The following is a 15,721-nucleotide window of genomic DNA, read 5'->3' as shown; positions in this document are numbered from 1 at the left end:
CTCACGTGCACTCGTTCGCTAATTTTCGCTATTTTTTTCCCCTTGAAATATGCCATATAATCTATTTTCGTAATAAATATACATGTAAGGAGGGAAGGGAGAAGCCTAAGTGATATTTACATTCACCTGGAACTGCCTAATTTATAATGTATTGTCTAGATTTCCTGCCAATCATTTCAGTGCTAGACATAGCTGTTTCAAGAGCTAACATTGGTAGCACTGAATATCCCCTAAGTAGGCCTCTACCCTGGCCCTCCGTTATCAGTTTACTCTCATCTTCCGAAGTGGGGGTACGTATGTTTCTTCTTGCTGACTTCAGGGACTTTTTCACCCCCATGCAAAGGGCCCTGTGACCTTTACCCCCTACTAAACCTCGTGTGGAAAGAGGTAAAGGGCTGACAATTGATAAAAGAGTGACTACGATCTTTCCATTGAGTATAACAGTGCAAGTGGAATTGTAAATAATATGTAAATAATATGTAAACAGCAAGTGAAAGTAATGAATGTAAATATACATGAACAATGGAAAATAGTTTTATAAGTTACTTCAAGTGACAGTGCATAACACAGTGTAAATAAAATAGAAATGTAAATAACATAAATAAAATAGAGAACGTAAATAGAAATGTAAATGAGTAGTATTATAAGAATACGAGTGTATGCCCTAGGAGTAATGAAAGTGAAAGTTTCACTCTAGCATGTCTGAATGCTATGAGTTATGAGAGTGAAGATGAAAGTGACATTCACTCTCAGTGCTAGTATACAGGACGAGAAAGTGAATGCTACGTATTTTACTGAAAGAAATTGAATCCCTACAGTGACAATAAACTAATACTACTGAAGGAAACTTATGGATAAAGGTTGTAGATATATATAAGTGTTATATAGTAGACTGTAGCACCAGTCGAGCAGGGCAGTACTCCCGAGGTGGATGGAAAGCTGATGACAGGGAGTGCTGGAGCTCCCGTTTCATCAGCCCTCAGGACTAGTTCCTGACCATCCCCCTTTGCTGAACTTTTTCAGTGTCTCAGTTACACAGAGAGTAGGCCAGCATGCTCTCCAGTACAAATTTCTCTAACTATCTTTACCAAACTACATGCACAGTACACACTACACTTCCTATTCAAAATTCACCATAATGGCGTCGATTCACCAAGCCTCGGAGTCCCCAGGGGGGGGGACCATAAATGCCCCCGACATCTGCCCCTCTCCCGGTGACGACTCGAGGTGCCTGGAACCACTGTCTGACTCTCTTCTTCTTCATTTCTGCAACATTCGCTACCTTTCATCTAACTTTCGCTCTGTTGAGCACCACCTCTCCTCCTCTAAACCTCACCTTCTTTTTCTAACGGAGACTCAGCTGTTTGAGGCAACTGACAGCAAACCCTTTTCTGTATCCTCCTACTTTCTCTATACTCATTTCAAAGCCAAAGGTGGCTGTTGTGTATACATACGCAATGACTTATCTTGCTCTCGTGTTCCTGAACTTGATTCTTCTGAATTCTCCACACTCTGGCTTCGGCTTTCCTGTCATTCTCTGACTAAATATGTCTGTGCTGTTTACTTATCCCCTAATTCTACTGACTATCAAAAATTCTTCGACTATCTTACTTCTACGATGGAACACATTCTGTCCATTTCTCCTTTCTCTGAAATCTCCATTCTTGGAGATTTCAATGTTCACCACCACCTTTGGCTCTCCTCTCCTTTCACAGATCCACCTGGTGAACAAGCCTACATCTTTTCTCTCCTTAATGACCTAGAGCAGCTTGTACAGCACCCTACCCGTATCCCTGACCGCCTTGGAGAGAGCTCCAACATACTTGACCTCTTCCTCACAACTAATCCTTCTGCTTACTCTGTTAATCTTTTCTCTCCGTTGGGCTCCTCCGATCACAACCTTATTACCTTAACCTGTCCTATCACTCCGGTGAAGCGTCGTCTGTGGCATTTTGGAGTCGCGGACTGGGAGGCCCTCAGGCAGTACTTCTTTGATTTTCCCTGGAATGATTATTGTTTCCATGGCTGTGAGCCATCTGAGTGTGCCTTGCGCATTACAGAGGTTATTCTCTCGGGCATGGAAGCATACATTCCTTTCTCATATTCTTTGACTAACGCAAGAAAGCCTTGGTTTAATCACGCTTGGTCTAATGCTGTCTGCAACAAGGAGAAGGCCTACAAAAGGTACCGGAGCCAACCCACCCCTGAATCACATCGTCTTTACGTTTCTGCCCGGAATCGTGCTAAGTCTGTTCTTCGCTCTACTAAAAATAATTTCATCCATACTAAATGCTCTCAACTCTCCAACTCGAATTCTTCCCGCTCCTTCTGGCACCTTGCCAAAAATCTTTCTAACAACTTTACCTCATCATCCTTCCCTCCTCTTTTCTACTCTGATGGTTCTGTAGCTATTTCTTCTACTGATAAAGCAGATCTCTTCGCATAGACTTTCTCCTCCAATTCCACCTTAGACGATTCCGGTGCTGTTCCTCCATCACTTCCCCCCTCTGACTTCCTCATGGCTGACATTAAAATTTCTTCAGTTGATGTATTTTCTGCCATCACTGGCCTCAGTACTAACAAGGCATATGGACCTGATGGGGTCCCTCCTGTTGTTCTCAAGAACTGTGCTTCTGTGCTTACACCCTGCCTAGGCAAACTCTTTCACCTTTGTCTGTCAACTTGTACCTTTCCTTCTTGCTGGAAGTTTGTCCTCATTCAGCCTGTCCCAAAGAAGGGTGACCACTCCCAACCCTCCAACTATCGTCCAATTGCTTTAACGTCCTGTGTCTCAAAAGTTTCTGAGTCAATTCTTCATAGAAAAATTTTAAGGCATCTTTCCTATCATAACCTTCTTTCCGATCGTCAGTATGGGTTCCGTCAGGGACGCTCCACTGGCGATCTTCTCACCTACCTTTCAGACTCCTGGTCATCCTCCTTTCGGGACTTTGGCGAAAGCTTTGCCATTGCACTTTACATCTCAAAGGCTTTCGATCGAGTCTGGCATAAATCTTTAATTTCCAAACTGCCCTCCTACGGTTTCTATCCTTCTATCTGTGCCTTCATCGCTAGTTTCCTTTCTGGTCGTTCTATAGCCGCTGTTGTAGACGGCCATCGTTCTTCTCCTAGATCTATCAACAGTGGTGTTCCTCAGGGCTCTGTCCTATCACCAACTCTCTTCCTTTTATTCATCAATGATCTTCTAAGCTGTACATCTAACCCTATCCACTCATACGCTGATGACTCCAACCTTCACCTTTCCATTCGGTTCCTGCAACGCCCATCTCAACAGTTACTTCAACAAACAAGGGATGAGGCTATGGCACACCTAATGTCTGACTTGGCTCGTATCTCTGACTGGGGTAAAAATAATATGGTTGTCTTTAATGCATCTAAGACTCAGTTCTTACACCTATCAACCCGACAAAATCTTCCACAGGTATACCCACTAATGTTTAATAATATTCAGCTTAATCCTGCATCATCCTTGAACATGCTTGGGGTTTCATTTACTCGTGACTTATCTTGGAAAAATCATATTACATCTCTTGTAAAATCTGCTTCCAAGAGATTAGGTGTGCTAAGCCGACTCCGCTCTTTCTTTACCCCTGGACAATTGTTGACTCTATACAGGGGTTTTATCCGCCCCTGTGTGGAGTACAACTCTCATGTGTGGGGAAGCTCCCCACATACAGCTCTTCTCAATAGGGTGGAGTCAAAGGCTTTTCGTCTCATTAACTCTCCTCCTCTTACTGACTCCCTTCAACCTCTGTCTCTTCGCCGCTCTGTTGCATCTTTATCTCTTTTCTATCGCTACTTTAATGGTCACTGCTCCTCTGAACTGTCTGCTTGCATTCCTCCACCTCTACGACGGGCGCATAGCACCCATCTGGCAGCAAACTCTCATCCCTTTTCTGTCCAACCCTGTAATGCAAGAGTTAACCGTTACTCCCAGTCTTTCATTTATGCAACAGGTCAGCTCTGGAACTGTCTCCCTCTGTCTGTATATCCTGCTGCCTATGATCTCCAGTCTTTCAAACGCAGTGTGTCCAGGCATCTCAAAATGATCGGATCTTGAATTTGGCTCTCTATTGTATTTTGTTTTTCTCTTGGAGGGAACTGTTACTGCAGGCTCCTGGCCTTTGGTTCCTTCTTCCTCGCATAAAAAATATATATATATATATATATATATATATATACATACAGTGCTCGTCAGAAGTATGGAGCGCCCTGCGTCCCTCCTGAGAAACAAACCTTTCAACATTGAAAAAACATATAAATAATGCATTTTATTTACCTTTAGTGCTTCGTAGGGTAGCCTTTACGTTTCTTCACGGACCTGAGACGTCTTGGAAGTGAAAGGGCGAGGCTCCTGAGGTGCTGGAGCGGTATTTTGTCCCAGGAGTCATGAATGGCGGCTTCCAGCTTAGGCAGAGAGCTCACGTCCTTCCCTTGGAGACTCTTCTTTACAAGGTACCAGAGGTTTTCAATCGGGTTGAGGTCTGGGCTATTTCCTGGCCAGTCTGTCATGAATGATACCTCGCAGTCACGAAGCCAATTGGTGACCGATTTGGCCTTGTGAGCAGGTGCACCGTCCTGCTGAAACACTTGTGCACCTGTTAGCTCGAAGGAGTCTGGTAAATGATCACACAGAAGCTCCAGGTAAACATCCTGATTCACTCTGAGGTTCTTGGGAAGTACAACAAGCTTCCCCAAACCCTTCCCTGAGAAACAACCCCATACCATGAGTGAATCAGGATGTTTAACTGTGCTTTCTACATACCGTGGGTCAAGTGGGTCACTACCTTTGCGTGCTCCTCTGTTACAGGTAACACTAAACGTTGCCTCATCAGACCACAACACTGACAACCATTGCTCCTCACCCCAGTTTAAATATTTATTAGCAAAGGCAAGCCTACGAATTCTCTGGCTGCTAGAGAGAAGAGGCTTTTTCACAGGCCTGTGACTTGTGTAACCAAGCTCATGCACCCTACGAGACACTGTTCTCACTGACACCTCACCAAACACTTCTGGGTTGCTCTCCTTAATTTTCCTTGCACTCACACGAGGATTAAACTCCACTGCACGTTTTAAAACATTAACAGACCTTGGGGAAGTTTTCCTAGGCCTACCAGACCTCGGTTTCTTTGTGGGAATTTCACCACTGTTTTCCTCCCGAAACCGCGCACACCAACGACGCACTGTCGATTGTGCCACACCAACCAATTCACTAATTTCCTTTGTCTGGTGGCCTGCCTCCTTTAGAGCAATGATCTGGGATATGATTTCACTCGATAGTTCACGGGTAGGTGCCATAACAAAGTTTTAAAGGCCAAAACACTGCGGGACACTCGGTAAAAAATGGCGCAATTTGAGAGGGACACTCGGCGGAGTTCCTCTCTCTCAGGCAGCCCGTGGGCGACTGAGGCGGGAACCAACCAGCGTGTCGGAAGGCCTCAGGCTACCGTGACGTCATGCTCGGAGCTCAAACTTGTGGCTCAATTCTTACCCCCAAAAATGGGTGATTCTTTTTGGGCCATAAGTATTGCGCGCCCGGCGGACAACGCTGAATACTTCTGACGAGTACTGTATATATAAAGTGTGAGGGGTTTTATGAATAATAAATGACAGAGTACCAAGAGCAAACTAGTGCCAGAGCGACGGTCAGACGCGCTCGTAATTTTCATTGCTTTCACAGTGGGTTTTTTTTGGGAGTATGGATCCCAAACTACTTGAAAATCATAGAGTAGTGTTTATAGTGTTAATATCTGGCTGTGGTAATCATATTACGGGTTGTTGGGAAGTGTAAAGTGGAGACTTCGTTACCCAACTTCAGAGGTCTCCGCAAGTCCTACGGTAACTGACGAAGGCTCAACAAACATTCCAGGAGAAAGCTGAAGGTATGTGCCATAAGCATATGTAATTTTAATATTCTAGGACTAATAACTGATTTTTGACAAATATTTTTTGAGAGTCTGTCGGAGCCCGAATAACCCCGCGGCACACGCAAAACATTGGTAAACATGCCCGCGGTGTAGGGGTTAACTTATTAACTTTTGCCAAAAATCCTCGAAGTCCAATGCTGACACAACTGAAATTGCATCCTCTTCTTCCTCTACAGGTACTGGATCACATGATATAGCTGGTTCCTCACTTTCACTTTCTTGAGGCTGCCACATGTAACTTGTTATGAGCATCTGCTTCGTGCTGTTAATTTCTTGCCTGTGCCTGTCTGAGTAGGAGCAAAGGCTTTGTCGATATTAACAGGAACCTTCTCCATTCTTTGCTGGCATTTTTCCTGTTCCTGCAGTTTTTCTTTGAGCTTATCCACTGCCACAAGGGTCTTTCTTATCCTTGACAAAGACAGTTCTATGCCACCCTCCATTGCACTTGACTCTGCCAGGCCATGGGCTCAGTGTCATCCTCGTCCACCCGATGCAACCCTTCCTGGGGAGGCTGTGCCTCGGTAGCAGTGTGCGCCACTCATATGTCCACCAACGTTACATCCTCGAAACCTGGTACAGCTAATGTTGCTGTCAGTGTGGCTGCCTCAGCCTCCACCAGAGGTTGAATGGCCATCCCGTGGTTTGTGCATAAGTGAGGCACGAGTAGTCGCCATTCATGGTTCACTCTTGCAGGGGTTATCTTGTCCCAGGCTTGTAGGGTGAAGTGAACTGCGTCCTTTAATGAAAAACGACGATGGGCGCGTCGTCCAGGGGAGAGGGTCACGTAGGTTGGGAAAATAACGGTTTTGGGCCGCACCTTGCTTCTGCCTTGCATATTGTGGGTTAAACTCTTGCATTCATAGTTTTATGGTTATGAATTTTGGTCACTCATGTACTATGCGATTCATGCACTGTGATCACACGTACTGTGCGAGCCCACTGTACTGTCAAAGTCAGAAGGAGTGTGGCCAGTTGCAGTTTGCCACAAGAGTGTAGGAAGTATTACATCTTGTGCAGTGTTTGTGATAAGTGGGTGCATAAGAGTTGCAGTGGTAATGCGGTAATGTAATAACCAAACTGAAACTTAACAAATTAATTACACTGTCCTGGCCAAGATTCAGTCTCTTGCCCTCGCGCTTGATCCACGCGCACGTTACCACTGAGCCAAAGAGAGGATCCCTGCTTTGCCACTAAGCAATGCAGGCATTTATAGACCCCATTACATTACTCTTTTCTCCCCTTGGTTATTAACCCCCCGGGGCATGAAGATGCGATTTGCATTCTTTGGGTGTTTCCTGGTAAAAGCACAGAGATGCAAATTGAGTTCCAAAGCAGGAAAAAATTTGCCAAAAATCAAGTTTTCGGCCAATTTCCATCGAACTTTGATGCGTTCTAGCAGGCCAGTCTAGCTACCAAAGTAAATACTTGGCAACACTGTTGGCCCTCTCATGGGACAGTGTATATCAGTAATCCACAGTATCTCACCACCAGCGAGATTGAAGGGTAGCACTCCATCTGTCGTCCCATTAACCCCTTAACCGAGGGGCGTCACTTTCGTGACACTTGGGAGCAAGGGATCATACCGCGGGGCGACACTTTTGTGATTCTGTGTTATTTTGAATTTGCCCGGGCTTTGAAGTGGTGGCTTGTATCATCTATCAGTACTGCCAATGTCCAACACTAGTCAGCACTCCTAATCGCATCTGTACTCCCATCCATTATTGACAATTTAGCCATTTCTCCCCATTCTTGACTCCCCTCCCTACCTCCCCTCCATTACCCTATCCTCTTGCCTGCCCGGCCGTGCTACGCTAAGTAAATCTTCCCTGGAATTTTCCACTGATTTCATCCATTGAAATAAGCCCTATGCCCCATTCTTATACCAAATAATATATACAAAAAAGAAATAAGGTAAGTGATAGTGCCATACACCTGGAATTGGCTAATTATCACCTGACAACACCTCACGTGCACTCGTTCGCTAATTTTCGCCGTTTATTTCCCCTTGAAATATGCCGTATAATCTATTTTCGTAATAAATATACATATAAGGAGGGAAGGGAGAAGCCTAATTGATATTTACATTCACCTGGAACTACCTGATTTATTATGTATTGTCTTGGTTTCCTGCCAATCATTTCATTACTATATATTAGCAGGTCTCACAGGGCTGAAGTTGGTATTATTGCACCTACCCTAGCCAGGCGGCAGGAGGCCACCACTATCAGTTCACTGTCGTCTTTGAAGATGAAGGTATGTTGGATTCACTCCTGCTAACTTCCGCCGCTTTATAGCCCCATGCAAAGGGCCCTGTGACCTCCTACTAAACCTCATGTGGAAAGAGGTAAAGGGCTGACAATTGATAGAGAGTGACTATGATCTTTTTATTGATTAAAACAGTGCAAGTGGAATTGTAAATAAAGTGTAAATAATGTGTAAACAGCAAGAAAGCAATGAATGTAAATATAAGTGAACAGTGGAAAATAGTTTTTTAAATTACTTCAAGTGACAGTGCATAACACAGTGTAAATAAAATAGAAATTTAAATAATATAAATAAAGTAGAGAATGTTAATTGAAATGTAAATGTGTGGTCTTATAAGAATACGAGTATATATACTGTACTAGGAGTAATGAAAGTGAAAGTTTCACTCTAGCATGTATGAATACTATGAGTTATGAGAGTGAAGGTGAAAGTGACATTCACTCTCAATGCGAGTGTACAGGACGAGAAAGTGAATGCTACGTATTTTACTGAAAGAGATTGAATCCCTGCAGTGACAATAAACTACTATTACTGAAGGAAACTTATGGATAAAGACTGTAGATATATATAAGTGTTATATAGTAACAGAAATATAAACTGTGAGTGTTTTTATGAATAATAGACAACACCAGCGGCGAACGATCGGAAGTGGGAATGTCATACGCCCTCGTAATTTTCATTGCTTTCACAGTGTTTTTTTTTGGAGTATGGATTCCAAACTATTTGAGAAGTATAGATTAGTGTTTCTAGTGATAATATCAGGCTGTGGTAATCATATTACGGGTTGTCGGGATGTGTAAAGTGGAGACTTCGTTACCCAACTTCAGAGGTCTTCACAAGTCCTACGGTACTCGACGAAGGCTCAACAAACACCCAAGGAGAAAGCTGAAGGTATGTGCCATAAGTATATGTGATTTTAATATTCTAGGACTAATAACTGATTTTTGGCAAATATTTTTAGAGAGTCTGTCGGAGCCAAATATGCCTGCGGGAGCTGCAAGTCAAAGCAAAACAAGCCCGCGGTTTAAGGGTTAAACTACTCTATTTTCCCCATCCCGCTAGAGGCAGAAGCCATGATTGAAATATCGTTATTGTATAGTGTTTGTGACTATATAGTGAAGTGATTGTGTCTATGGAACATACATATATTGTTTGTAAAGCATAGGCGCCATTATCAGCCGTTAGGCCTAGAGGCTGGAGTCATGTTTGTAATAGCGGGATTTGCCACTCCCTGCTTCAGCTTGCCCCTTAAGCCGATGCTTATATTATGTGAAACATATAGTGCCTGGATTAGTGAAATAATTGACCTACCTTAGCAGACGTTGTGTATGTCACAGAGATACACCGAAGTCGGGAAGGGAACAGGTGTCATGTACGCTGTAGTTGGAAAGGGAATAATAAAGGAGGTTGAGATGGAATCATTGTGATAGTGATATTATTGCTTACGGTTTAGTGTGAAATATACGTGTGTAGTGCACACACACACACACACACACACACGGAGAAACAGCTGAAGAGAGCAGACGTCCCAGCCATCACTGCTAACCTTAAGTAGTTTCAGGAATATTGTCTGTCCTGTCTCCTAAGGTCTTGTTTTAAATTTAGAATAATGAAAGTTAATAGACTACCAAAAATGTAAAGATTTATTGGCTAGACTATACATGAATGTTTGTAGTTTTTTTCGGTAACAGCTGCTTTGGTATTTAACCAACATCAAACATGGCCGAAAATGTAAACAATGAGGGACTAGAATTTCAGGGATTTGATACAAATACCAATGCGAGTATAAGTGGCTGGGGAATGGCTGGGAGAAGGAGGGAGGTGAGAAGACAGGAAGAAATCAGTAGGATAGAAGTTGTGGAAGCAATGAAGAAAGTTAAATCAGGGAAAGCCCCAGGAATTGATGGAGTGTGTAGTGAAATGCTGAAGCATGGGGGAGAGATAGTAGTAGAATGGATGTGGAAGATGTGCAGATTGGCCTGGGAGGAAGGTAGAGTCCCGGAGGATTGGAAGTCAGGTATAATTATTCCCTTGCACAAAGGAAATGGGGAAAAAGAAGTGTGTGGTAACCATAGGGGCATTTGTCTTCTTAGTATAATAGGAAAAGTGTATGGTAGGATACTTATAGACAGAGTTAGAGAAAGAACAGAGAAATTAGTTGGAGAAGAACAGGGAGGCTTTAGGAAGGGAAGGGGTTGTGTAGATCAGATATTCATTCTCAGATCTTTAGTGGAAAAGTTTCTAGAGAAGGGAAAGAAGTTGTATGCGGCATTCATGGATTTGGAGAAAGCATATGACAGGGTGGATAGACAAGGATTGTGGAAAGTGTTAAGAATATATGGAGTAGATGGAAAGTTGTTGAATGCTGTGAAGAGTATGTACGATGGTGCGAAGGCTGCAGTGCGTGTGGATGATGAACTAAGTGAATTTTTCTCTTTGAAGGTTGGGTTGAAACAGGGATGTGTCATGTCTCCATGGTTGTTCAATCTGTACATGGATGGGGTAATAAAAGAGGTACAAGGTAGGGTAGTGGATGTTGGAGTGGCCATGGTGAGAGAGGATAGTGTTTGGAAACTCCCTGTACTGTTGTTTGCAGATGATACTGTGTTGTTGAGTGAAGACGAAGGGGAGCTGCAAGGCTTGGTTGATGAGTTTGAGAGAGTGTGTAAGAAACGGAATCTAAAGGTGAATGTAGGGAAGAGTAAAGTGATGGTCTTTGAGAGAGGTGAAGTCAGTGAATGTACAGCGAGGTTGGATGGTGAGGAATTGGAAAATGTGAGTACGTTTAAGTACTTGGGTAGTGTGATGAGTAAGGATGGAGGTTTGGAGGGTGAAGTGCTTGAAAGGGTACAGCAGGGAAGAAAGGTTGCTGGTTCCTTGAAAGCAGTGATAAGAAACAGGGAAGTGAGCATGGAAGTGAAAAAGTTACTACATGACAGTATTGTGATACCAACTCTAACGTACGGAAGTGAAGCTTGGACGTTGTTGGAAGGACACAAGTCAAGAGTGAGAGCAGTGGAAACGAGTTATTTAAGAGGAGCCTGTGGAGTCACATGGAGAGACAGGCTGACGAATGAGGATATAAAGGAGCGTTGTGGTGTGGATGTGGATGTGATAGGAAGAGTTATGAGGAACACGCTGCGGTGGTTTGGCCATGTGGAGAGGACGGAGGGTGAAAGACTGACGAAGAGAGTGTATGTGAGTGAGGTGGAGGGGGAAAGAGGGAGAGGGAGGCCGAGGATGAGATGGAGGGATGGGGTGGAGAGGTATATGAGAGAGGGGGGTGTGAGTTGGGAGCAGGGGAATGAAATGGCGGGGGACAGGGGGACTTGGAGGCGATTTGTTTGTTGCCACCCCAAACGGGACTGAGGCATCTGGCAATAGATAGATAGATAGACCAATGTCATGGACCTGGTTAAAACATTAATTATGAGGATTAGTGAACTTGAAAAGAAAGTAGAGAATCTAGTGATAAAGGATGTGTCTGAAAATACAGAAATTACCATACAGAGTCTGATTCAATCCAGTGAAACAGCGAATGAAGAGATTAGAAATTTGAAGCGGGAAAACATTGAATTGAGGAGGAAACTAGAAGAGAGTACTAATAAAACGGAGAAGGTGAGTAATGTATTAGAAGAACATAAGGCAAAGTGGGCACATGGGAAACTAGAAGAGAGTACTAATAAAACGGAGAAGGTGAGTAATGTATTAGAAGAACATAAGGCAAAGTGGGCACATGTAGAAGAAGAACAGAAAGAAGTGGTCAGCTTAAGAGAGATCATCCAGGAAGAAAGGGAAATGAACAAGAAAAAAATGGAAGAAAATGTAGTGAAAATACTGAAGAAAAAAGAGAAAATAGTGAGAGAAACTGTAGAAAGGAATAGATGTGTGGTAGTATTTGGAAACGGGGAAGAGGAAGAAAAGGTTAGGTTCGTAAGACTCGAGAGAGCCACGAACCTGGTGAGAGAAATATTAGGCAAGATTGACCCCGAAGGAGACAAGTGGGTAAAAGAAATTGAGGAAGTAAGGAGGATAGGGCCTTATAAGAATGGGGAAACAAGACCAGTGAGAGTCAAGTTTACATCAGAAAGTGTATTAAATGAGATACTTAAAGTGACCTGGAAATTAAGTAAAGAGGCAGGGATGGAAAATATTATAATAAGAAAATATATAAATGAAGAAGAAAGAAAAGTTTTAAAATCATTAAAGGAAGAAGTAAAGGGAAAAAAATGATAAGAGGACAGAGAAAGAATGTAATATTTTTTTTTGGAGAGTATTGGATATGAAAGTAAGGAAATGGTATTTAAGGAAATAGAAGTGAAGGAAACTAAGGGGGATGGTTGTGAAAGATCAGAAGTTGAGAAAGTGGTACGGATAGAGAGTAGGAGAGAAGAGGGTATTAAAAATGTCAAAAATAATTTGAAGGTGATATATACTAATATTGATGGTTTCATATCGACAAGGATCTAAATTAACGATTTCTCGAGAGAACATGAACCTTATGTCATGAGCTTTGTAGAGACCAAATTAAGAGAAGATACTGATGTTCATTTGGGAGATGGTAAATACAAACTGTGGAGAAAAGACAGAAAAGAAAAAAAGGGAGGAGGAGTGATGATAGCAGTGAAGAACAACATAAATGTAGATACTGTACTGTGGAAATGGGAGAAGGCAGGGCTGAAGTGATATATATGAAATTAGAAACTGGAGAGAATGTTAAGGGAGATATGGCGGTAGTGTATGTTCCCCCAAAGACGAGAGCATGGAAGGATGATGAATACCATGAGATGTTGTCAGATATGGCTAACTATTTGCAAAAAATAATTGAGAATAGCAATAATATAATTTTGGTGGGTGACTTTAACTGTAAAGAGGTGAACTGGGAGGAATGGTACTCGGGAGGCGGTGAGGATTCATGGGGCACTATGTTATTAAATATAATAATGAATAATGTGATGACGCAATGGGTCAAAGAAGAGACACGGTTTCGATGTGAGGACACCCAAGCAAGGTTAGATTTACTGTTCACCAAAGAACCCAATGTAATAGAATCATTGAAATAAATCTGTCCGTTAGGAAAAAGTGATCACGTGGTCATTGAGTTCCAGATGTTAATAGAGAACGTCGAGCCAAGAGACGAGCTTCATAGACAGGGAAGATACAACTTTGGGAAAGCAAATTTTACAGGATTGAGAAACTTTTTTGAAAATGCGGATTGGAGAAAATTCAGAGAAACAAGAGAGATACAGAGGATGTGGGATATCTTTCTAGACCTCTATAATTTGGGAGTGGAAAAATTTGTACCAAGAGTAAGAGGGAAAGAAAACAGGAAAAAGGAGTGGTTTAATAGAAGGTGTATGATAGCAAAAAAAGAGAGAGATAAGGCGTGGAACAATTGGAGAAAGAGAGGTAACAACAGAACAAAGGAAGAATACACAAGAATACGTAGAGAAGAAGAAAGGAATTTTGAAAAAGGTATAACAGACAAATGCAAGGATGACCCCAAACTGTTTTATAGATTTGTTAATGGCAAACTGAAACAAAAGGAAGGAATCACCAAACTGAAAGTAGAAGGAGAGGTCTTTAAGGATGCGGCAATGCAAGCAGAAATAATGAACAAACGTTTCCAGTCAGTTTTCACTAAAGAAAAGGAGCTTGTGGAAGGGGAGGGAGTGATTAGAAATGTTCCGGTGATGAAAGATATAAAAGTGGATGTACAGGCAGTGTATAAATTACTGGAAACTCAAGATGTAAGGAAAGCCCCAGGACCTGATGGAATTTCTAATTAGGTACTGAAGGAATGCAGAGAACAACTGGCGGATAAAATTCACAGTTTAATCGTATGCTCACTGGAAGAGGGGAAAGTGCCACAAGAATGGAAGAGGGCAAATGTGGTACCAATTTACAAGGGAGGAAACAGGGAAGAACCCCTGAATTATAGACCAGTGTCTCTAACCAGCATGGTCGCAAAATTGTGTGAGAGAATCCTGAAAGACAGATGGATAAAATATCTGGAAGAGATGAATATTTTGGCTGAATGTCAGTTTGGATTCAGAAGTGGAAGGTCATGTGTTTCTAACTTGTTGAGCTTTTACTCAAGAGCGATTGATGTGGTACAGGAGAGAGATGGTTGGGTGGATTGTGTGTACTTAGAGAAGGCCTTTGACAAGGTACCTCATAAGAGACTAATGTGGAAACTAGAATATATAGGAGGACTAAAGGGGAAACTTCTGGAATGGATGAGAGACTTTTTGAGAGAGACAAATGAGGACAGTAATAAAGGATAAGATGTCTGGATGGAGGGAAGTAACAAGTGGAGTCCCTCAAGGCTCGGTGTTGGCACCAGTAATGTTCCTGATTTATGTAAATGATATGGTAGATGGAGTGAACAGTTATGCAAGTCTGTTTGCTGATGATGTAAAGGTCTTGAGGAAGGTAGAGGTTGAGGAGGATTGTAAAATACTGCAGGAGGATTTGGATAGGATACACAATTGGAGCCGGACATGGGAAATGAAATTTAATGTAAAGAAATGTAAAATATTGGAAATGGGTAAAAGTACCAGGAGGCCGTCACTGAATTATTTGTTGGGTAATGAATTAATCACAACAAGGAGAGAAGAGAAAGATTTGGGAGTGCTGGTCCAAGATAGTTTGTCACCAGAAAAGCACATTAACAAGATAGTTGGAGAGACTTATACACTCTTGACTAACATAAGAGTAGCATTTCATTATATGGATGAGGAGATGATGAAAAAATTGATAGTGGCCATGATCCGCCCCAGGTTAGAATATGCAGCAGTAGTGTGGTGCCCACACAAAAAGAAAGATATAAACAAGATTGAGAGAATACAAAGAACAGCAACCAAGATGGTCCCCAGTCTGACAGACCTGTCATACAGAGAGAGGCTGGAAAAACTGGATTTGCCTTCCTTAGAGGAAAGGAGAAAGAGGGGAGACATGATTGCAGCGTTCAGGACCATGATGGGAGTAGATAAAATTGACTAAGAAGATCTGTTTGTATGGGATAAGAGAGCAACAAGAGGCCACGGAATGAAGTTGAAAAAGTCAAGCTGCTTGAAGGATATCAAGAAATATAGCTTTCCTTACAGAAGTGTAGACTTATGGAATAGCCTGGACAAAGAGATCGTCTAGTCTAAAAACTTAAACGAGTTTAAAGCTAAATTTGACTTATTGAGAAACAACGACGGAAACCCACGAGCATAGTACATTCCGTGTATATCACAATTAGGTATATTAGGTTTTTTCATTCATTCATTGCCAGACGCCATGTATCCCAAACGGGGTGGTCAAGGGCTTAGAGTTAATTGTTTTACAGGGAGGGGCACTAATCCTCCACCAACCCCACTTGACACGTAGGGATGCCAACAGCATCTGGTGTTCCCAGGCGGTCACCCATCCAAGTACTAACCAGACCCAACGTTGTTTTAAATACTTAAATATTTGGAACGACTTAGACAAAGAGGTGGTGCATGAGAAAAACATTCATGTGT

At 42.4% G+C, this 15,721-nt stretch overlaps 1 protein-coding gene across 1 annotated transcript in view; it reads left to right on the top strand.

The window, feature by feature from the left end:
* Positions 1–15,721, top strand: part of LOC145393722 (uncharacterized) — an 848,279-nt gene that overhangs the window by 628,865 nt on the left and 203,693 nt on the right. The window contains exon 59 of the mRNA XM_080267765.1: positions 6,404–6,535. Within this exon, the coding sequence (XP_080123891.1) occupies positions 6,404–6,535 (132 nt within the window). The remainder of the gene's footprint in view (positions 1–6,403; positions 6,536–15,721) is intronic.

This window comes from Coenobita brevimanus, chromosome 25, assembly GCF_032717465.1.
Source record: "Coenobita brevimanus isolate Jiangsu-jjx chromosome 25, ASM3271746v2, whole genome shotgun sequence".
NCBI classification, from domain to species: Eukaryota; Metazoa; Arthropoda; class Malacostraca; order Decapoda; family Coenobitidae; genus Coenobita; species Coenobita brevimanus.
Note: the sequence above shows the minus strand (reverse complement) of the source record. Positions and strands in the feature narration are given on the sequence as shown.